Source organism: Barbatula barbatula (assembly GCF_947034865.1).
Source record: "Barbatula barbatula genome assembly, chromosome: 21".
Lineage (NCBI taxonomy): Eukaryota > Metazoa > Chordata > Actinopteri > Cypriniformes > Nemacheilidae > Barbatula > Barbatula barbatula.
Window position 1 is genome coordinate 3,972,837 of NC_136784.1, and position 23,582 is coordinate 3,996,418.

At 37.5% G+C, this 23,582-nt stretch overlaps 4 protein-coding genes across 4 annotated transcripts; 2 read left to right on the top strand and 2 right to left on the bottom strand.

Moving 5' to 3' along the window:
* Positions 1–229: 229 nt before the first annotated feature.
* Positions 230–5,085, bottom strand: ciarta (circadian associated repressor of transcription a). Its single transcript, XM_079484852.1, has 6 exons — positions 4,772–5,085; positions 3,421–3,728; positions 2,811–2,886; positions 2,653–2,731; positions 2,388–2,547; positions 230–2,238 (listed from the first exon to the last, which is right to left on the bottom strand). Exons 2-6 carry the CDS (start codon positions 3,724–3,726, stop codon positions 1,801–1,803), a joined length of 1,059 nt encoding a protein of 352 aa, XP_079340978.1. The 5' UTR covers positions 3,727–3,728; positions 4,772–5,085; the 3' UTR covers positions 230–1,800.
* A 3,387-nt stretch (positions 5,086–8,472) lies between these two features.
* mrps21 (mitochondrial ribosomal protein S21) lies at positions 8,473–9,735 on the bottom strand. The gene is made up of 2 exons (XM_079484023.1): positions 9,635–9,735; positions 8,473–8,868 (listed from the first exon to the last, which is right to left on the bottom strand). Exons 1-2 carry the CDS (start codon positions 9,715–9,717, stop codon positions 8,688–8,690), a joined length of 264 nt encoding a protein of 87 aa, XP_079340149.1. The 5' UTR covers positions 9,718–9,735; the 3' UTR covers positions 8,473–8,687.
* Positions 9,736–11,795: 2,060 nt separating this feature from the next.
* On the top strand, positions 11,796–15,064 carry crabp2b (cellular retinoic acid binding protein 2, b). Its single transcript, XM_079485452.1, has 4 exons — positions 11,796–12,059; positions 12,764–12,942; positions 13,173–13,289; positions 14,395–15,064. The coding sequence occupies exons 1-4, from the start codon at positions 11,978–11,980 to the stop codon at positions 14,443–14,445; spliced, it is 429 nt and encodes a 142-aa protein (XP_079341578.1). The 5' UTR covers positions 11,796–11,977; the 3' UTR covers positions 14,446–15,064.
* Positions 15,065–18,020: 2,956 nt separating this feature from the next.
* scamp3 (secretory carrier membrane protein 3) lies at positions 18,021–23,434 on the top strand. Its single transcript, XM_079484575.1, has 9 exons — positions 18,021–18,482; positions 19,737–19,820; positions 20,057–20,167; positions 20,289–20,409; positions 20,736–20,864; positions 21,317–21,476; positions 21,600–21,701; positions 21,826–21,943; positions 22,114–23,434. Exons 1-9 carry the CDS (start codon positions 18,429–18,431, stop codon positions 22,261–22,263), a joined length of 1,029 nt encoding a protein of 342 aa, XP_079340701.1. The 5' UTR covers positions 18,021–18,428; the 3' UTR covers positions 22,264–23,434.
* The last annotated feature ends 148 nt before the right edge of the window (positions 23,435–23,582 follow it).

The window sequence follows — 23,582 nt, forward strand, 5'->3', positions numbered from 1 at the left end:
ATTTGAACTTTCATGTATGAACATTTGCATTGTTCAAGATGTGCCAATGTAGAAAGTGAATAAAAATAATAGCTTTATATTCATTCAGTCTAAGAGAAATGTTGTCACAAAGTTAATTCAGAAATCTGAAATAATTGTGAAGTCTCTTAATTTGTTATCATGGCTGAAGTAAAAACGTTTTATATTTATTTTATTCTAATAAGTAGAAAAATATCCAAAGAAAGATTTTAAGCGAGTAAATATTTTTATTTTTCTTCCTTGGGATTTTGGATTCGCTTAAAAACGTGAGATGACATCCAGCAGGGGTCTGAGCTGGACTTCCCGGGCAGGTGAAACCCTTATGAATGCAGACATGATTCAGGCATCAACAGGCAGATAAAATCATGTTAAGAGCAAAAACTTGCTCTCTATAGATTCATAACCAAATAGACAAACACAGACACACTTTGCAGAACGTGGCAGTGGAGGCCTTAAGAAACCTTTAATGATACCGAAAAGTTTGATACGATAACAGAAATAATTTTCAAGAACATTTTTGGATAAAGAACAAACAAGTATAAAAGTAATGCTAAACTGTCTGACCCGTCTAAAATGTGACTGTATTCTGCCAAAAATATTACCGTTCTTAAACAGAATTCAACATTTATCACAATACATTTTCAAAAGCACTTTTCCCTTTTAGAACAAACCTCTATTATGAGATTCCAACAATATATACCTTTATATTTAAATATTCTCATTCAGCTGCACAATGACTTTACTACATAAGTCTTAGTCGATATTCCCAAAGTCATTTTCTCGATCTTCACGACACCTCTACTAAATACTGTCCTTTAATGTTAAAATAATTTCAACATGTCAAATGGAAATTCTCCAAATAGCTATGCAGCGTGCTCTTTACAGTGCGTGACGTCCAACATACTCATAATTAACTTAAACAGATACGCTTTAAAGAGTGGTAAATAATCACAATGCTCAAATCCACAAAAAAATCAAGGCAAGCAAGACAGTACCAATGTCTTGCAATAAAAACCTATAGATTTTGTAACAAACCTACGCATTATTAAAGTTTAACATGGAAGCAATACAAATGTGCAAATTGTTTTTGGCAAGAATGTTTTCAATAAACGACCATTTGCCCTCTATGAACGATATGTTACACAACAAAGTATCACAATGTTTGATGTTCCCGAGACTTCAGTCTTAATAAATATGTAATATTAAGTTTAGATAACGGTCTACAGTACACAATCCTGACTCTTAGGTCGTTTTAAGGCCGTTTAAGTGAATTCATTGTCTTCAAGTAATGACCAAATAAATACAACTGCCTTGAGAATATCCAACATAATGCATTTTCCAATCATCCCGTGTTGAGGTGCATTTTTCATTCAGCTCAAAGAACATTCAGGTTCATCACAAGACAGATCAAGCTTCAGGACATTTTACAAGCAAATTAATTTGCACATGTCTGGCTTTTTTTGTTGGACGTTCTTTATGTGAGATTTACGATATTGTATTAACATAGAAGGCAGTGCAGAAGACTTAAGAGTTTCATAACTGAGCATGTCAACACACATCTGTAAGACACTGTTCTGGTCTTGTAGGATGTGTATAATTTATCACTAGAAAATCAGACTGCTATAAAAAAAACTTTTTCACTTTGTGAACAAGTTCCTGACCATCAACAGGCTTTAGAAAAGGCTAATTCAATTTATTAACTCCCCTAAGGTAAGGAAATTCCTTAATGCTATGTGCTCGACATTTTTGTACGATAAACTCCTTTTTTTGGCCCCTCCCCTTTCACCGTGTTACTACGGCCATGTGTTGTGATAGCGGATCTGTTTCATCAACCCCTGAGTCTGCTGGTGAGTCGGAAGTAGGAGTCGTGGAGGACACTGAACAGTCTTGAGTACCCACATTGATGCCATCTTTAGCTGATGGTGGGATTACAAGTGGAGGTGGTTTTTCTGTCGCTCTGGTTGCAGGGGTCACGTTTAAGGAGTCTGTCTTCTGCCCTAATGGGTGGATGCTGTCGTTTTCTACGAGTTCAAGTTTAGATGATCTTTCCTTTTGATTTGCACAGATGCCGTTGTCATCTTCTAGGTCACTGGATGTGGTTTCAGACCTGCTGAGCCACGAGCTGGTGTCACTGAGGCTCTGCCCTCGTTCCTCCTCGTGAAAGCGTTTGCAGTTTAACAAACTTTGGGAGTCGGAATCTGTCCTGCTCAATCTGCGTTTCTGTAAAGATATATACGGTACAATTTAGAAGAACTGTGGATGCTCAAAAAAGAGAAATGATAAGCCTAACCACCTCAAAATAATGTGAAGCATCAGTCGATTAATGTAAACAAAGACAAACGTAGAAGTAGAAGTAAATCAGTCGTTACCTTTACAGGAATATGCAACTGGTCCTGATTCCAGCGTGATTGAATGCTAGTAATAGGATTGTGGAGTGACGATGTTCCATCATGATGTTGTGGCATCACCTGAGGGAACCAAACCTTCAACAACACCTCCAACTGTAGAATAGTCCCCATAAATCTATCCCTATGGAAATACCCAAGTACAAGACATTTCAATACAAATATAATTACTGAGGGACACAATCGGGAATTTTTTTTTAAATATTTCAAGTTCAATTAAAAGAAATACCCAAGGTCAGGTTTCTGCAGAACCCCCAGAATCTTTCGTAGTCTCTCAACGGCCATGCTCTGCTGAAATGTGCTCAACCCTGCCAACATGGTGATTTTAAAATTAGAGATATATTCAAGAGATCCATTAAGAAATATTCAACTATACCCATAACTTACCTTTTTCAAATCGACCTGTTTTCAATCCATTTAACAACTCCAAAAGAGGCCTGACATACCCATGCAGTTCTGAACACTATAAAAGATAGCACATGTTTATTAATACAATATAGTCAAAGCAACATGCAAACATAAAGACACAACAGACTGATTGAGGAACAAAACCTGCAAAGTGTATTTTAGGAAAGCCCAGAGGTACCCACGTTTCCTTGAGAATTAAGTTTATGGCTATCTTCTCTGATTATTGCCATAATGTTTTAAACAACAAAGTATGATGAAATGTTGTTTAAGTTGCCATCTGATAAAAAAAAAAAATTCCATTTAAATACCCATATGCAGCTTTGGACTATTATATAATAAGCAGAAATATTTTCTCCTGATCTTTCAAAATAAAAGCCACATCAAGTTCTATGAAAACACTTTGCTCTCAAGTCCAAAATCAGCCTTTATTCCAACCAAGCTTATATTTAAATGCCTATTGGCTGATCAGATACTTGGCCCACATAGTTACTGTGATGTAAGCCATTTTTAACCCATTAGCGTTCCACCGTACCACAAATACAATTGAAAAGGGGATCTACTAAAAATAATATAATAAAATAAGACTCACTTTGCACGCAAACCTCAAATCTCCTTCCGTAGGAATCTTTGTTGTTAATGCCGAGCTCGGATCTGCTGATGAGCATCCCATACGATCGTTTTCAACACAAACGTCTCGCTGATCCACAGACTTCAGGGGTGATTTTGAAGTTTGGATGCTCCTTTTGCCCAAACAACATATTTTTGGAACAGGCACGCTGCAGGTGGACTTGCCCTCAGATTCATCTTCCTGGTCACTCTCACTGTACACGAGGCTGGCGGTGCACGAGAAAGAGTCTTGCACTTGCCATTTGGAAGGGCTTCCGGGCGACAGCATTACTGAGATAAACCAAAGAAAAGAGAGAAAGCTGATGGGTTTGTTTGACAAATAGAAATCGGAGAAAACACTGATCATAGAGTAACCAAAACTTGCTTTTTCTATAAAGAAAGAAAACACGAGAGCGGAAAATAGGAATAAACAACTGGTAATGGAAAGCGCATATGAAACAAATGAAGATTGATGGAGGAACATTCCATCACCGAATTGCCAGCCAGAAGGATTAATAACATTTCGCAATAACTATCCTGTTTAACAAGAAAATCACACTATCCATTAAGATCAGCACGATGTGTTCCATACACTGGGTGAAAGTTTAAATAATCAATGTGCGTCTAAAAAAACAGCAAGCTGCTTACCAAGACAGTATTTTTGACCATTTGTATTCACATTGTAAACATCACCAGAAATGCTGTTTTTGGTAGGCAGCTGGGTTTTTGAAACGAAGTCAGTGCGGTATTTCAAAATGTGGACATTGACAGAGATTTAGAAAACACTGCTCTCTCACGTGGCTCGTAAAAAACAACACGCGGTCTTATTAATACAAATTGCTTTTACAAGATGGAGTGCGGGGTAAGAAAGCGGGCTGCCGTACAGACGAGGCATAACATACAACATAACATACTGTTTATGTCACGACTCGTGCACACGGACCATATGCACGTGTGACGCATCGCATAATTCACTGTCATATTCCTCAAACCGTATAACGTTTGCTCAATACAGCATTGCGTTAGCCACGCAAATCTCGTGAGGTCGGTCCCCGGGAAACACAGATACAAACAAATTATAGATTAAAAACGCTCAACTAAACGCTTAAAAATAAATAAGCACGTGAACAACAACAGTGCAAGTTGAACCAAAACACGTTTGTTATGAAAAGTGAATCTCGTTTATAATTATTTACTTTTTGGATGTCATGGCGTTTTGATCGTCAATCGCGGTTTGATGACAAAAAATGTGGAAAACACACGCGACACGTAACAGTTACGGCGACGAATAAATTACGCATATTTTACTATAATGTAAAAAAGCATTTCCTTACCTTGTTGCTGTATCGTTTTTTGGGGTCGGTTACGTTTCCACAACAATGTTATTCCGCGACACTGTTAAGACCGGATGTCGTTTTTGCACAATTCAAACTAACTGTTAGTTTTCTCTATGTTATATCTTTATAAAGCCTGTGTGCCGATGCAGTGCTCGTGTAAACTGGAGCCTTGGGAAATGTTTGGGTTTATATTCCCTTCCTTTCTTCAATCGCGTCACTTTACAGCGAGGGACAACATGTGAATCGCAACACGTGCTGGACAAAGGCCAAACGAGGCTGAGCTCCTATTGGACGACGGTAAAGGCGGCGTCGCCGATTGGTCGGAAAGTAGGACTAATCCCAAGCGTACCGGGCCGTGATTGGTTGGTAACGTATGTTTGCTTGCCCCTCTCATTGCACGTGGCACTCGTGTGGAACGACTGCTACTACAGTCACATCAGAGCCATTGAGAGAGAAAGAGAGTTGCGTCAACTCCATTGAATCCGATGGAACGGTTCTTCGCGGCTCGTGGAGCCTCTCAATGGTTCCCGGAAGTTTTTTGTCGCGCGTGGAGCTGCGGTTTAATTGACCCATTGAGGTCATCTCTTAACCCGGGTAAAGACGCGAGTAATGTATTGAATAAAAAACGAAATAAAGCACGCATAGAGAACGCATAACTTCCTGGAACTATCTGAAGGATCCGTGAATCACGTGACACGATGAGATTTTGAGCTCCGTTGTCGCGACTCTCTCTCTCCGTGAGTCATGTGAACTAGAAGACTAAAGCACATTTTGCGTATGGTGCATATTGTTCCACCCAAGGAGGACATGTAACAGTTTGTGGAACACACTAAAAGTATCATTTTATTTTACGTGCCTGCGATTCTTAGAACAGACAGATGAGACCAAAGTTGGATTGAACAGTTTTTTAAAACATTAAAAGCATGCATGTATAGGCTGACATAACATTTATCTTCTTTAAGTTTAGAAAAATGTGTTTATTTTGTAGAAATAAAGAAAAACACAACCGGAAATAATTAATTATATAGAATACACGATAATATTGCAGCTTTTTGTTCAATTGGTTGTGATGTGTTGTAATTGTGGCCTATTAAGTTAAGTGACTGATAAAAGAAAGAGGTCAAGTGAGAACATTCTGGGGTGGATTCCAGACAGGACTAGTCCCAGACTAATTTGAAAAGTTAAACAATTTAAACTGACATATCTCATATGAATAAATAAGTGCGATTATTTAGTCTTGTAATGAACACCCGTAATTTTCTTTGTAAGGTGTGTTTTTTAAATCGACAGAAATATCCTGATTAAACTCAACCCTGGTCCTAGCTGCTTTGAATGAATCCCAGTCCGCCGCCCCATAGGAGACATAAACTCGCTTTCACTCAAAACAAATGAGTTTATGACTCTGCCCCCTGTTGTCAGTCCACGTTTTGTGGACTGTGATGCAAGTTAAATGGTGATCGGAAGCACACTCCAATTAACTATGAGAAGCTTTCCTAGGTCGGATTAATAAATAATGAGTCAAGCAACAGATTTCAAGTAAGTGCTGCCACTGCTGAAGATCTACTGTGTAAAATATTGAAAGATACGTTTTGGTTATGTAACTATCATGGTAGACTAAGCTACATCCTAAACCATACCTGAATTACATTTGTGCATAATGTACTGGCATTTATTCTCTCAGTTTTAAATGCCTGTGCTTATATTAACACTTTTAAATCTTTATTCTGTTTACTAACGTTTTTGTGTCACAGAGATATCCTCTTTGGTGCATTTGTAAAATAACATGTTAGAATATACAGACTTATGTTTAAGTTTATACTCACACTTTGTCAATCTTTAAACAGGTTTAGGCGTTCAAGGTCATTGACTCCAGATTCTTCCAGTGCTGCCCATCTTTGTGTAAACATTCAGTCAAAATATGGGTCTCGTGCTGAAACAGTCATGGGTGATTTATGTCCGTCATTGATCTAATTGTAGGTATGCTACTTCTCCCGGTCTCCTTGGTTGATGCGTGGGTGTGCTAAGTGCTTTTCCGGGAGAATTGTCCGATAAGGGACTAAGAAATGTTGTTACGTAACGATTACAAAACCTACACGAATGCTGGGGGAGTGTATCGAGCACAGAAATACTACATAAAACCTCCAACTTGTTTTTTGACAAGTTGACCATGTTAAGGATGAGAAGACATGTTTAACATTGCAAACAAGTCACTGTTACAGTGCGGCTTTAAAATAACACGACTGAAACAAAAGGCAAAAAGTGGACAACTGCTTTTATTTGAAAACATTCACTGCAGAAAACGAGGTAACCGTTAGTTCTCTCTTTTCCCCTGAAAATCATCTTCCAAGCCTACTTTACACTAGTTAAAGATTATTTAACCTTCAAACTTTTACGAAGGTTAATAAAAGCGTATATTTTTCATTCAACAAATTATAGATGTTCTTCCCGAGAAACCCAGAAAAGTGTTCATAATATCCACGCATCTAACAGGTCTCAAGACACAAAGCATTTAGATCGCATTCTGACTTAAACAATATGCTTTTGTTCCTATAATTTACACATTCATTAATGCTGTTTCAACTTAATTTCAATTAATACTGTTTACCTACATCAACAGTGTTTTGCTAATACCATTAAGTGAATGATCATGACAGAAAGACAGTACTATACTGGATTTTAACTGTGAGCAGCGTGAACCTGAAGTTTAACCAGAGGAAATGAATTATGATTTATCGGCTATAATATATCGGCCTAAATTTTATCATCAGTCGATAACAGTGAAATATGACCATTTATCGGCCGATAATGTATCGTGCATCCATACTTCCACTCCAAATTATCATTTTATATTATTGTGACATTGTTTAAAGACTCAGAATTATTCTGAGTTATTATTATTATTCTGTTATTATTAACAGGAGTACCAAGTCTTTCATTTTCAGCAGACATGAACATGACATCATGGAACGTTCCACACTTTATCTGCTTAGGGCGAAGGCACCGTCTGTAGCTATTCAACAGCCCATCCCTTATGTAACATATATTACACAGAGAAAAATAAATGCAGGCGCCTACTTCAAGTTCCTTCAAGTTTTGTAGTTCAAACTTCTGCCAGGTTGGTGACAAAAATGTCTAAATGTCCTTCCAGACGCATAATTACAAAACAGAAAGAGAAAGATTAGCTTAAAATACTTGTTATTCTTCTTCTTTAGTTTGGTTATATGAACTTCTATCCAAAAGGCCTTCAAGGTAATCATTTTCAGTATGTGATCATCAAGCAAAGGGAATATACCAGTAAATAAATAAATAAAAACATTGCTGAACAAGCCACAGGTTAAGGCATTTGTCAAAAGAGATGGTTGTTTTTTTACTATTGTTTAAAAGTATTTGTTTTGAAAGACTCCACAATTGCTTTTTATAATCTTTGAACACAAACACTGATACTCTCTTCCTTTGTGTGCATAGCCAGTAACATCATGTCTACATGTACACTCCCTTTGCCATACTGTTGTTTGCTTAAGGGTTTTCCACTTACATGGAAAAATATCTGGCGTCTCAAAATTTTTTAAAAATCTCTGCCGGGAAACAACCAGTGTAGTTTATTAGTTAACACTATTTTCCACATACTGATAAGGCAGTCTTAGATTATTTGCCTTCATCTCCAGTTTTTGAAAAAACAACACTGAAGCATCTCTTTTATAAATGCACAGCTTTTAATTGTTGATAACATACACTGGTTTAGTTAACAGCTTTAAATGACCCTAAATGTACATAAGGTAGTGACAAAACACACAACATTACATTGTAATTTCAAATGTGTAAATATTTGCTGAATGACCTCATGGTTAAGAATCTTTATCTTTGTAAATTAAATGATGGTCAAGTTCATGACTCAATGTTTCATGAAGTCATTTTAACATCCGAGCCATGGATCTTGTCTTTGTGTCCTTGATACGAAAGATATCTTTCGGGCCATCTCAGCATGGTAGATTCTCTTACAGTTCTCATAATTCTCGCGCTGCCTCTTACGGCAGGGTTTTTCAAAGTATCTTCTACGTTTCACTGATTCGATGATCCCATCCGAGGACAGCATTCTGCAGAGAATGAGAAATGGAAACTAAATATCTCATAATATTAAATTAGAATATACAACAGTTAATCCTTAAAATGTGTTATTTTTGGAAATAAAAATAGTGTCAACAAGGTGCCCTTTAGCTCAGAGTAAAATAAATTCAGAATGCAAGGTCGCACAACCACAGGTGCGACAGCGCCCTCTAAAGGATTTTTAAATTAAGAGACCTAAACCGTTTCTCTGTTTTTAAAGCAAATAAATATGTTATGAAAAATAAATTACAACATTTCAAGAGTCTTTATAAACTAAATTACAAAAGCGTACTTTAGAATAGTTTAAAACAGCTTATATTGGGTTCTTGTTGCTTGCTTTACGAGACGTATTGTTCATTTTGTAAATGTATGTAGGCAACAATAGGACAACATGTGTCTCTATTCAAATAAATTAAAATAAATTATATATTATAATGTTGTAATAATAGTAAACTGTTAGCGGTCCTATTAGCCACAGATTACAATAAAACGTCTATCTAATCGAAATTCAAGTTGTGACGTTATATAATTCAATCAAAACTAATTTATGTGTTGTTATTGACTAGAAACTCCATTTATTGATTTTAATGCTTACTTTTATTAAAAAAGCTACATCACATTACGTTACCGAAGACTTTTATCATGTTGCGCACGGTCTCGTGCCATCGGCTAACGTTACCATACACGAACAAACTGATAGAAAACGATCATTCATTACAGGTAAGCATTAATATCAATCAAACAAATGATCCATACCTGCTAAGAGCGCCATATGCCGCATCCACATTGCCATTTTGTACCATGACAGTCCGAGCGACGAAACGAAGGTGATTCGCCATGTTCGGCCCGTGTGACTGTCAAGTGTCCTCGGCCAGAAACATCTTCTGTTGAACGGATGGTTCCTGATCACACGCGCTGCAACTCTAGGTGGCGCCAAAATGATTGAAATAAAAATAACCACATCATCGGTCATTCGGTTCAAGGGTGTCTTTTTTTGCTGAATTCACACAAACAATATTTTCAGATCTTATTTGTATTGTTGATAAGAGTTTAACTTGATATGCGTCAATGAAAATGAGCCTATAAAGGTGAATAGTTGAATGATAAATCTAGCAGTATTTTTTCAGTATAGGCCTGTTAAGATCCTTGTTATGTTTGTGATGTTTTGTTTTGTGCCGTATGCACTTAAGTCATCAATGGCTGTTATCACAGTATGGTCACCCACGATTGACTATTTTATGTAGAAAAAGTTCCCCCTCCTTTCTCTGTCTTTCTCTTACATGAGTTCCTGCTCATCTCCTGGATAATGGGGTCAGGATCGGGTGAGTGTGGGAGCAGGATCATTTTCTCATTCAAATTCAAGTAGCTTTATTGACTGGACCACTTCAAAGACAGATGTGCTACTAAGGAAAGCGTTTAAAGAGAGGCAAAGAAAACAACTTGAACTTTTGCCACGCTCTCCATTTTGGGTTCTGATTAAAAAATGCAGTATCCCACTTCTCTCTTTCTTTGTCCCCGTTGACTTTTCCTCTGTTCCATTTCCAGGGATATCATTTCTAGGCAGACTCGTTGAAATGTTTGTGCTGGGGAGGGGGGGGGGGAACGGGGGCAAAATGGGAGAGAAAGAGACGGGCGGGGAGCCGGTCAGGAATCGGTTGGTAATTACCTCCGAGCATTTGGAAGAGAGGATGTGGTTTCAGTTTACACTGCCTCATTCTTTCTCTTCTCCCTTTGGTAACTTTTGGCCACTCAAACACTCCATTTGCTTTTCGTCTCTTCATCGTCTACTTCGTGCCATTTGTATGAGGAATGTTAACAAAGGGAACAAAACCAAGTGAAGCAGATTACAAACACGAACATTTACAAAGTGAGCGGACACTTCTTCCAAAGCAGTTTATGGGCCATTCAAGTTATACATTTTGTCTCTGCACTGCTAACCAAAGCTGGGCCAGTTGAGTTGTAAAAATGATGTGCACAATATGTCATGTTTTTGCAATACTACTCATCAAAATAATTTAACCAAATATAAAAAGGGCAATGTCATAAAATGCATCGGAAAAACACTACCCTCCCATCCTAAGCTGTGCTTGTGGCACCGCTGGCTAATGTGTTCTGGCTACAGTAATGACACCATTTGCCCAAGTCGTTCACACTGGAATGTGGACTAAAACTAACCTTACTGACTTTTATTTTACGTCAGCCAAACACGGTTTTACCAAGGTAAATGTAAACGACAGCCAGTTGTAGTATTTTCTGTTATATTGTTCACAGTATGAGCATTAAACTCATGTATTATGTCATCTTTGATTGAAGTTTGTCTAATTGTGTAAATACAAAGTCAAATTCTGGGTCTTGTTAGGACACAGAATGTTCTAGTGCAAGAGAGATAAGAGATTTGCAGCTGATATGATTGACTGACAATAGCTGGCTTGTTCTGGCTTGAATACTAACAAAGCTCAACTTCAGATGCTTTTGTCTGTGTGTGAGAAAGGGGTCCGGAAAACATGGGTTTTCCTTGTTTTTGTCATCATTTCATTTTTCTCAACAAAAGTTATTTTGACAAAAAATTCATTTCATCCAAAGACACCCATAGTGCATTCACATCTTACATTATGTTCCATGGGAATCAACTAACCATCAATGATGAGGGAGGGCTATGTAAAAATGTTTATTTAAATGTAAAGAAAAGGCTGTGCTTTTGGAGTATGGAGCCTGGTACCTGTTACTGCTCTAAAAAAGTTGGACTGTGAGTTTGCTTAATAATACGGATTGAAACAAAACCGATGGGAATGACCAGTATGACCCCCATAGATCTACGCAAATTCTAGAGTCTCCGTTATGCGGTCTTGTCCTACATAATTGTTAAATCTTTACTGTTACCACATGGTGCGCCAGGGGGCCCGCCCATTAAAACCGCAGGGACGCAAACGCACAGGATTGGAGGACACGAGCGCGCATTTCCACGCAGAGCAAAGAGAGAAAGAGACCACCGAAAACCGGCAGATGAGAGGAGGTCAGTCGAAGACGGGCTGTTGAATGAAAACAATACCTACATTGAACCCAATAGAAGAAAAACGTCCGTAAGCTGCGAAGTCAAACATGGAGCAAACGTTCGCCGACTTTTCTGGCTCTTGGAAAATGAAAAGTTCAGAAAACTTCGAGGAGCTGCTGAAAGCGCTCGGTAAGTCTGAATCATTTATTTTTTGCAGATGTGTGTATTTATTTATTTATTGTGATCTAATGGCCAGCATGATGCATTGTTACAAAAAGTCTCTTCAAATGTAAATTTAAGTAGGCCTAGCCTTCTCCTGTGTGCATACTTTTAACAATTAAACAATTACATCTTTATCTATATGCATAACGTTGCATAATCTTCTCTGTAAACATGTTTCAACCTAATTCGACTAAAACTGTTTGATCAAGATAGTGAAAACAGCAAACAAAGGTTAATTGCTTTTACTTTTATCATTTGAACCGTCACACACTCGGTATGACTATTATCCGGCTGTATGGAAAGATGCATGAAGAGATGTTCTGCTTCACTTCCTCATAGGATTGTGATTAGTCTCACAAGCCCTGATACAGGGCCCCTTGGTCAGCCGTTTAATTCTGTAGACACACCGTTCCACGACCCCCAATTACATGCTCCAGGGGAGTTCATTCAGACCCCCTAAATGGGATACTGACTTCACTGTGTAAACGATTAAGATATATATATTTCATTGGCCAGAATTAAGATTGGGCTATCTGATTTCACTTACACAAACTCTGTGTGAATGGCAACGCATTCCAGATTGGACAAGCTCATTAAACACAGAAAATTGGCCATTGGCTAAATGGCTTTGATCATTGTGCTGATAAACAACCTTTTCATTTCTTCTATAGGAGTAAATGTCTTTCTGAGGAAAATTGCAGTTGCAGCCGCCTCCAAACCAGCTGTAGAAATTACACAGCAGGGAGAAAGCCTTTCCGTTCAGACGTCTACTAGCGTGCGGACCACTCACGTGTCCTTCACAGTGGGCCAATCCTTCAACGAGACCACAGTAGATGGACGTCCATGCACAGTAATGTCATATAGATTTACATGTATTCATTTCATTCCAGCACATCATATATTTCTCTTTGTTTAAATATACATACTACATTATAAGTATGACCTTTTCTAATATACACATTTACATATTTCATACATAACATGTACATAATATTTATACATCATTTTTCTTTTACTGTATGGTCGGAAAGTAATATCCTTGCTCTTGGCCTTTGTATGACCCTTTCAATTTCCCCTCAGAGTTTTCCGAAATGGGAGACAGACAGTAAAATAACATGTGAGCAGACCCTGCAGAAGGGGGAGGGCCCTGAGACGTCATGGATGCGTGAGCTGACCAATGACGGACGGATGATACTGGTAAGGGCAATGTGTATGTGATGCATTGGGTTTTAGGGTTTTGCTCTGAGCCCCGTGAATTTTAAAAACAGCACTACAGTGTAACCCATGATCAGTCTAATGAGCATCTTAAATGGCTCAACACTTATCAGGTTTTGCCTTATTAAGTTAAGGTTTTATTTAAAGGTCCAGTGTGTATGTTTTTAGAGGATCCATTGACAGAAATCCAACAAAATATACACAACTACTGTGTGAGTGTGCAGAGGTGTATTAAGACCCTACATATTGAAGCGCTAGGTTTTTATTACTTTAGAATCGTCTGTTTCTATCTACACACAGCGCGGGTCCCTTTACATGGAATTCACCATGTTGTTTCTACAGTAGCCCTAAATGGACAAACTGCTCTACAGTGCGTGTTTCATAAATACGTTATCTCTGCAAAGAAACAAAAACGTGACAACATCTTAGCCCTGTGTCAGCCACCGTAGTGCTTCGAAAGGGAAGGGTGAGCCGTTGCTTGCAATTCGCAAAGTCACCTCTAGATGCCGTAAAAAAATAGCATATACTGGACTTTTAAAATATACAAATAAATAGTAATAACTAAGTTTCTAAGGTTGTGTTGAAAGGGCATACAAATGACTGTCTTATGATCCTAATATCTTGATAATCTCCAAATAAGATCTGCGACTTTTGCTATTAGACTAGCTCAATTCTTTATGAATGGCGTAACTATTATAGTACATGTACATTCAAACATCTCATTCTTTGAGTAGTTGGATAGGTGGCATGATTTGATCTTTACCCGGAGTACGAAAAGTTCTCACAATGGCCTCTTTAACATTATTGCTAGAGTCACACCAATTGCATTTATGCCATTTACAGTAACCATGTTCCTGAGGTCTTTGATTTTGTTCCTAATTGTTATTTTGTAACTTAGTTCAGAAACCTGTAGTGCGTTGTAGGAAATTAAGAAGACACAGCTTTGCATTTGTAATACTATTTTAAATATGTGAATATTTAGAATGCTTAGATGTTTATGCATACAAACATTTTAAAAGTAATTGAATATACATGTTAAATTGTTTAATGTTATTTTTTTTAAATATCTCAATGTTTTGTTTTGCAGACTATGAGAGCTGGTGATGTTGTCTGCACCCGTGTGTATGAACGAGACTAAAGTTTATTCCACAGCTATTTTCACAGTGTTATAATCTGCTATAGTTTATCATCGTACAAAAGCCTGTTCATTCCACTTTTGAGAGCTGCTTTTTTTGCATGTTTAACTGGGACTGTGTGTGACAGAGATGTAAAGAAAGAGTTTAAAGGATAAGTGTGTAAGAATGCTGTGTGTCTGTATCGAGTTCCAGTCTGTTTTTATTTAGCGACTAGCGAATATATTAGAAAACTGTATTTATTGTTGCATTTTCTTGCAGTTTCATGTATATGCCACAATGTGGCTTTTCAATCAAAAAAATATTGGCGTAAATAAACCTTTAAACATAGACACAAATAGTATTTTCTGTGAAATGCTTAACATTGTGTTTTCTAAAATGAAAAAAAGACATTCCAAAAGGATTATCTCTTAAAAAATGTGACACTCATGAAGCATAAATGTTTTTCTTCTATTAACTTGTACCCTTTGTGCACCAGTTTGTAAATGTGTAAACTTTAAAGCTAATAAGACATGGACCAAAAGTCTTGAAACTCTTATCAAGAAAAATAAAAAACTCATGTGCATACCTCTTTCCTTATAAAACCTTCTTCTATCTTTATAAATCACCTTGATACTGAACTCCCTTGCACGTTTCCACCGGTTTTATGCTTCATTCCCCCTATTCAAAGTTCTCTTTGTCTGTTCTCACTTCTCTCCCCATCCAAACACGCTCAGTTCTGAACGGCCCTGTACGAGTTTGTCATGAGTGCAACTCAGTTCCGAAAAAAATCCTGGCAAGCGTTAAAGGGGAAGAGGGAGAGGTATGGAAAGAGTGAGCAAATGCTAGAAAGAAAAATAATTTCATATTTCGAAGGAGTTATATTCCCTCTGCTTCCTATCCCATCTGAAACTACTTAACGCATGCGGTAAGAGAGAAAGTCTTGTGTCTCTATGTCCTAGGACACATTCATCTGCAAGTTACAAATACATTTAAGACGTAAAGATGTGAAGTTACTTTCTAGTACAAACTATTTCTACAACTTTTTATGTCTTATCTTGTTCCATTCAGAGAAACGCATGCTGTGTTTTTTAAGCCCATGATGTCCAGGTTTGCGAAGAGCAGAAACACAGAAAACAGTTTCTAGATTACACATAATTTCCTGTTAAAAGTTGACAAATGACCCATTCTAACCGGTCCTAAAGGGGCATTAAAGGGCATTGTGGCGGATAGTTTTGCACATTTATGTAAAAGTCGATTCACTTTTTCATTTTAATCACATGTGCTTCCAGAAAACAAGACATTCTTTGAACCATTTGGACACCATCAGCTTTTATTTCTTCCATCTGTATGTCTAGGCTCATTTTCACGAATCAATTACCAATTCCGAGAACATGCCAAAGTTTTCTTTGACACGAGTTCACTTCTGCTCTGATCCCTGGTGTGTTCAATGCTCACTTTGTTAACAACTTCAAAATTACACTGTGGAGCCGCTAGAAAAGGGTCATCGGATCTTCACAGTGTGTTTAACTTTGGCCTCTATTGGTTTAAGCCTATTATGGTGGTACATGCTAAATGAGGCCCAGATCCTGATTTTTACTCTTCTTTAATTGAGACCATACCACTGGGAAATGAAGGCAAACCCACAAACCCACCCAGTCTATTGAAGCTCCCTCCATCCCTGCTGGTTGTCTTGGCAACTCTCTAGTGCAGACTTCATTCAGCGTCAGCTCATTCCACAGGCAGTGATGTCATGGGGCCAAGCATTGCTTGATTGGCTGTGGAATGTTGAGGTTCCAAAGCAAAGCAAAAGGACTTGGGACACATCCATTCACAGAATAGAGGCTGTAAAGGAAGAACAAGAGAAATATAATTACTACTTTAACTAGAACTCAAAGTTCAGTGTCAGATTAGTACAACCTCCCTCTGACCTCAAATGATGAACTCAAAGATAAAAACATTTGTTTCTGCATGAATGCTTCAAATAACGTTATATTTCTGGTTAGCACTGTTTTGTCACACTTAGTGATTCCATTCCATTTTAATTTAGCTGGAGACGTAAACATCAGTATTAGTGCATGTAAGATCAACGGTGTGTGCATGTTTGCGTGTTTTGAGCTATCATATGACTGACCACCCTCATGTCATCCATGTCCCCACATGACTCTAGAATTTAAAGCCCCAAGTAAAGGAAGAGATATACAATATATTATGAAACTGCAGATGACTTGGAGATCATGGATTGGCTGAGGAGAAAAAAATAGTAATAATTTGCCATGAATTTAGAATTCAAGAAAATTGAAATAAATTAAATAAGTGAATATTGCAAGGCATGATATATTGTTAAATATAAGTTATCGTGTATGTAAAAATAAACATCTTATTATAGTCTTGGCTACAAAAGAAATATTGATTATTTTGCTTTGGATAAAAACAACTTTTGTTACTCCTCGTATCCTTATAATAAACAGTCTATTTGAGACATTTTAGCATATTTAAAAACGTGAAACAATATCAAAAAGATGCCAAGATATCAACGCATTATCTATTGTAAGGCATGATATATTGTAACATATAAGTTATCGTCTATGTAAAAATAAACATCTTATTATACTTTTGGCTACACAATAAATATTGATTATTTAAGTGTTTTTGGATAAAAACAACTATTGTTACTCCTCGTATCCTTATAATAAACAGTCTATTTGAGACATTTTAGCATATTTAAAAACATGAAACAATATCAAAAAGATGCCAAGATATCAACGCATTATCTATTGTAAGGCATAATATATTGTAACATATAAGTTATCGTCTATGTAAAAATAAACATCTTATTATACTTCTGGCTACAAAATAAATATTGATTATTTAAGTGTTTTTGGATAAAAACAACTTTTGTTACTCCTCGTATCCTTATAATAAACAGTCTATTTGAGACATTTTAGCATATTTAAAAACGTAAAACAATATTAAAAAGATGCCAAGATATCAACGCATTATCTATTGTAAGGCATGATATATTGTAACATATTAGTTATCGTCTATGTAAAAATAAACATCTTATTATACTTTTGGCCACAAAAGAAATATTGATTATTTAAGTGTTTTTGGATAAAAACAACTTTTGTTACTCCTCGTATCCTTATAATAAACAGTCTATTTGAGACATTTCAGCATATTTAAAAACATGAAACAATATTAAAAAGATGCCAAGATATCAACGCATTATCTATTGTAAGGCATGATATATTGTAACATATATGTTAACATACCATGATAATATTAATATTATATTAACAAGATTATGACTTTGTGTCAGTTCTCGAAGCAACGGTGCCACCGTGTGAATATAGATGTGAACCGCACATTCCATTAAAGACGTTTCTCTTCTTAACTCGTTTATAAGCTGTATTCAGAAATAACACAAATATAACACGAAAGATTACGTTGTTTTGAAAAACGTGAAGAATTCATTGAGTTATAATGTCATATATTCAATTGAAACTTTATTTGCCTCTGGCAGGTGTTTTTCTTCACTGCCAGTCACGTGATACAATAGCGCTCACTCAACGGTTTATCCCCGTCACGTGCCACAACCACTTCCTCGATCATGTGACGTGATCGCTCTCCTGAACGCCAGCGCTAAGATACGATAGCGCTGCTAGCAGAGTGAAATTGAAAGTAAACCGCTTATCTCGTCAACCCAACCAAAGAAAGACATAAACAAGAGCAAACAACAAGACCATACAATCGCAACAAAATAAAGACGGGGAATATAACCGGGTTACAGAGAAGGTCTGACGTCTCGTTGTTGTTTTGTTTGGTTAGCTAGCTAACGCGGTAGTGTTAACCGGACGTAATCTGTTCGTTTTGGTTAAATATTTATTTAGTAAATTCAGAGGCTTGGCTGGGATTAACTCCCAGCTACACGAACGTCCCTGCTCGGCTCAGTCTTTGGCTTGACCTGTTTTTATAAATTGGCAAGATTTAACTGGCCAGTACCAGGATGTCAAAATATAGCGCTTTTCCCGAAGCAGCCGATGATCACAATCCATTTCAGGTAATTCTCTGCTTTTACATTTAAACATGAGTGCATTGGTGCCATATTTGTGATGGCGTCATGAGGCCTGACAGTCAACAGATGTCGTACCCACCGTGTTATGTTTTATGACATTGATCTTGTGTGTTTGATCGCAGGGTTAGGCAATGATTTGTGTGTTGCTGGTCTAAATTTAGGCTGGCCAGGTGTTGGGGACTTGTTGTTGTGACTTAAAAACAACACTGCTAGTGTAATATGTGGACGCACCCACACCTCATTTTTATTATTACTACTTTGACAGAAATATTAAAGTTAACTAAATACGCATTTTTGTTGTGCTAAACCTATTTATGCCATGTTTTATTTCACCGTAAACTTTCAGATTGAACATTCAGATATTCAGTCTGATGGGTCCAGAACTTTTATTGGTATTGTATGATGTTACTACAGTCCAGCAACTTAGAGAGGAAGTTCACCCAAAGATCCCACCCACATGATGTTAAACGTGTTTAGAGAACTTGCGGCATCTTCAGAGCACAAATGAAGATGTTTAGGTGACATCCGAGAGATTTCCAGGCCTCCGCAAAGACATCATGGACCATGGTGTCAGTTTTTTGCCATGGTCCAGAAAAGTACTTAAGACAGTTAAATTGGTCCATCCGCGCATAGTGGCTTAGTAGACATTTTGTATGCTTTATGTTTGAAAAACAAACCAAAATACAGACTTTAATCAATATATTCTCCTCGGTCTTGTCAGTGTATGGCGCACATTCAAGAGAGCACTTCTTCATCTTCATAGGGCTGGCCCCTATTGGACGCCGGCGCTCTGACTAACATGCGTCAAAATGCTCTTGTCCAAGAAGAAGATAAAGTGCCTTTGTGAACACGTGCCATACACTGACCAGACAGAGGAGAATATATCGATTTTACTCCGTATTTTGTTTTGTGAGCCACTATGCAAGGATGGACCAATTTAATGATGTCTTCTTTAGTACTTTTCTGGACCTTGACTGAGACCATGATGTCTATGAGGCGGCCTGGAAATCACCTCAATATCTTAATTTGTGCTCCGAAGACACCGGAAGTTCTCTAAACATGTTTAACGTCATGTGAGTGGTTAAAAAAAGTTGAATTTGGGTGAAGTTCCACTTTAACATTAAGTTTGGGGCTCAAATAAAGAGAAAACTTGATCACCTTTACTTGATTTAGATCATACACGATCTTTGTTTTCAGACCAGGTAAATGAACTGACAGGTTTGCTTTCGGTATTCACAGGATCCATCAGTGATTCAGCATGGCAGTAACACTGGCTACGCCACTCTAGACCTTTATAACCCGTTTGACAACAGCACAGCTGGGGTAAATATATCGAAGCGGGAAAATCTCATTGTGGAGTTTGCCATCTTTGCAAGTCTTACAATTGTTAAAGTGGGAAGTATATATGTTATTTTAGTATTTGACATTTTAATGCAGGAAACATCTTACACAATGTGTTTTGTCCTGCATCATTAAAATGGTTAAAAGGGGTTTAATGGCATGATTGTTTACTGTTGTTAATACTTTTGCCTTTTCTCCATTTGTTTTGGATTGTAAAGCCTCCGCCCCCTTATGAGGCCACATCTCCTTCTGCCCTTCCTCCTGCTCAAACACCAACAACTATGACCACACCCACTGAACCCAAGAATTATGGATCCTATGGAACACAGGTGCCAATTTTTGCTGGTGTTTTGTAATTTAATTTGTATTAATTGTTCACACTGAAACGGTTCTTTTGTAGGATACTAGGGTAATAACTTTTTGAGTGTTCTCTCTCTCTCTTTGTTGTAGTCTGAAGTTAATGCCACCACTGCAGATCTGTTACGGAAGCAGGAGGAACTAGAAAGGAAAGCAAAAGAGCTAGAGAGAAGAGAGCGAGAGCTGGACGCTCATGCGCTCGGATCTGGAGCATGTGAGTGAAGGATGAAATGGGAAAACACTTTAATTCAGACCAGACTTTTATTAAAGAGTCATGAAATGTTTTGTTGTTTTCACTACAGGTTTTTTCAAATAGTCTAACATTATCTGTACAAAATAGAATCAGAGGAGATTTTTAGTAGGGTGTTGTTGGTAAGTGTTTAAGTGAAAGGGTTGAGATAAAGAGGAGAGCGTTGATGGATGACAGTGATGGATGTATGGTATTTTTACAGAATTAAGATCTCGACCCTGGCGGTAATGAGCGAGACATTAATGGAGTGATGCTAGTGCATGTTTCATATGAATCTCTGTCTCTCAAAGCTCGTCAGAATAATTGGCCCCCACTGCCCTCCTTCTGTCCGGTGGGACCCTGTTTTTACCAGGACATTAATGTGGAGATCGCCCAAAGCTTCCAGCGCACTGTCACCACTATGTACTACTACTGGATGTGTAAGTCTGTTTGTTTGTGTGTCGTTTTTAGGTGTGTGCCTGTGTGAATAAGTCATTCTGTGTTGTAATCTGCAAAATCCCCCAAATGCTATCGATTGTTGAAAAAGATTTAGAAATAGTATTTAAGAGGATGACGATTGGCATTATTCAGTGCTAACTTGATTATCACACCAGCCGAAAACGATTCACACTTCTAAAAATCAGTGTGACGCAATCTGTACAGATTTTCTTGCACTGCAATATTTTTTCTCAAATATATATTTCTTCATATATTTTTTATTTCATTGAATCAGTTTTCTGTCCAAAACTTATTTTCTGTCATTAAATTGTAATATAGTGTCTATAGGCGATTAGAAAATGATGATTCCATTGTTTCTTTGCCTTCTAGTTCGTAGTTTATCTTTGAAGAATCTTGTATTTCCTAATGTCCTTTTCTATTTTCTCTACCGTAGTCACAGCATGCACTTTAGTCTTTAACCTCATCTCCTGCTTGGCTATGTTCTGTGGGGATCCTGTTAACGGAGTGGGCTTCGGTCTTGCCATCCTGTGGGCTCTCCTCTTCACCCCCTGCTCTTTCGTCTGTTGGTACAGGCCTGTGTATAAAGCATTTAGGTATGTACCATTACGAATAAGCACCTGGGTTGGAAGAAACTCGTTCTATCAGGTGTTTCTGGAAACAGATATGAATCCATGACAAAACTAATCTTATCTGTCTTCTTTATGTTTTATCAACAGGAGTGACAGTTCCTTCAACTTCTTTGCATTCTTTTTTGTCTTCTTCGCCCAGCTGGTGCTTTACGTTATTATGACTATTGGAATCCCTGGCTGGGGCTTCAGGTGAAGAGATGATTTTGCTAAATTTGTAACTCGTGATATTTTTGTCCGAATTGTCAAGTATAATCATCTGGCAAATCGCTAGCTGCTCTTAATATTCTGTTTTTCTTTCCTGTTTGTGTTTCAGTGGATGGATCGTGAGTCTTGCTGCTCTTCGGACCAGCACGGCGGTGGGTGTGATCATGTTGTTGTGCTCTGTGCTCTTCACCGCTCAGGCAGCGATGGGAGTCGTGCTGCTCAAGAGGGTAATAAAAAACATCAAAACTAGTTTTAATGAAAAAAAAACAAGTCTGCATGTTCGGACTGTTGTATTTGTAATGCTTGATGACATTATGCAGTGTGGCTTTAAAATTGATATTATTTGATATAATTGATTGTGCTAAATGACAAACTTGTTTGTTTTACCTGCCACCAGGTTCATTCTATGTACAGGCAGACCGAGGCAAGTTTCGAGAAGGCCCAGTCAGAGTTTGCCACCGGTGTGCTTTCCAATCAGGCAGTGCGTCAGGCAGCTGCCAATGCAACTGTCTCAGCGGCACAGGGTGCCTTCACAGCACCCCGGTAGAAATGAGGCTGAAGAATCCGATTAGTTACGCAGCCTCGAGACGAAGTGACTTAGCACTCCTGAACATGACCTATTTGCAAGCCAACATACACACCCTTGCTCTAGACCCCTCTTGCATGCATGATTGGATCTTTTTTGTCTTTATTTGTTGGTCTTGCTGAAAAATAGGCCATAAGCTTAGACATGCAAGAAGAATCTTGTTGTTGGATTTTGAGAATAGGTTTATATGAATGCCGTCGATGAGGACCTAAGATCAACTTCCACAGATCTTATTTTCATTTATGAGAATAAAAAAGTAAAGTGCTCAAAAACAACTAAATATCACTGTAATGTTTTGAAAACCTAAGGCATGTAATTTTTTAACATTGCTAAAGCTTGCAGAGTTCTTAAGATTTGCCACATCTGCCTTTAGCGTTTCCCCCAACTTTGTTGTTTATGTGTAAGTATATGTATATGGCCAGGACTTATTTCATTATTCTGAAATTGAGGTTACTTACAACCTGAGCAGTTAAACTTGCCAATAGCTTTTCTTAAATGTCAAAGACGAATCTCTCATCACATTATAGAGATTCATGATTCCTTTTATCAGTCTGAAAATATGTTGATTTCTTTCTTTGGATGCCAGATATTAATTTATGAAATAGCATGTTTTGATGCAATTAAACTACTGTACTCTATACAGTGACACACGGCTATGTTTCCTGAATTAACACAGCTGACAACATTGTGCTTTGGGATAGAAAATGGAACTTGATGCCTAAATATAAAGTTTCTTATCAAAACATGGTAGCACGCAGTTATTGCGGCCAACGTGTGTTGCTTTTGTGATTTTTACGTTGTGTTTGTTCGTCATCTCTATCTAACATTTTGTCTAACGCTATGGTATAAACCTGAACAAAAGTATTACTCAGTTGTTTTTATTGTTGTGTTTTTTGCTGCTGTGTTTATGTCGTAAGTGCCACTGTGTTCTTATTTTTTATTAAAGTTATGCATCTTTGAATATGCATCTTTGTGTTTGATATAAGAATAACATGAGATTTAAAAGATGTGTTTGTTGTAGTAGCACCATATTAGGGAAATTCCAAACAGGTTTTGCAGACGGTTCGTCATTTGTTGTTTGGTAAATAAATACTTCTAACTCAAACACATGCTACTTACAGAAAGCATCCACGTAGTTTCAAAACAAACAATAGAAAATATCACAGAAATTCTATTGGAATTAATGTTTATAAATGGAATTTTATTGGTTTTAATAGTAACAACAGTATAACGGTCTGGTGTGGTGGGATGTTATCTGGACACCATCAGAACACCCTTAA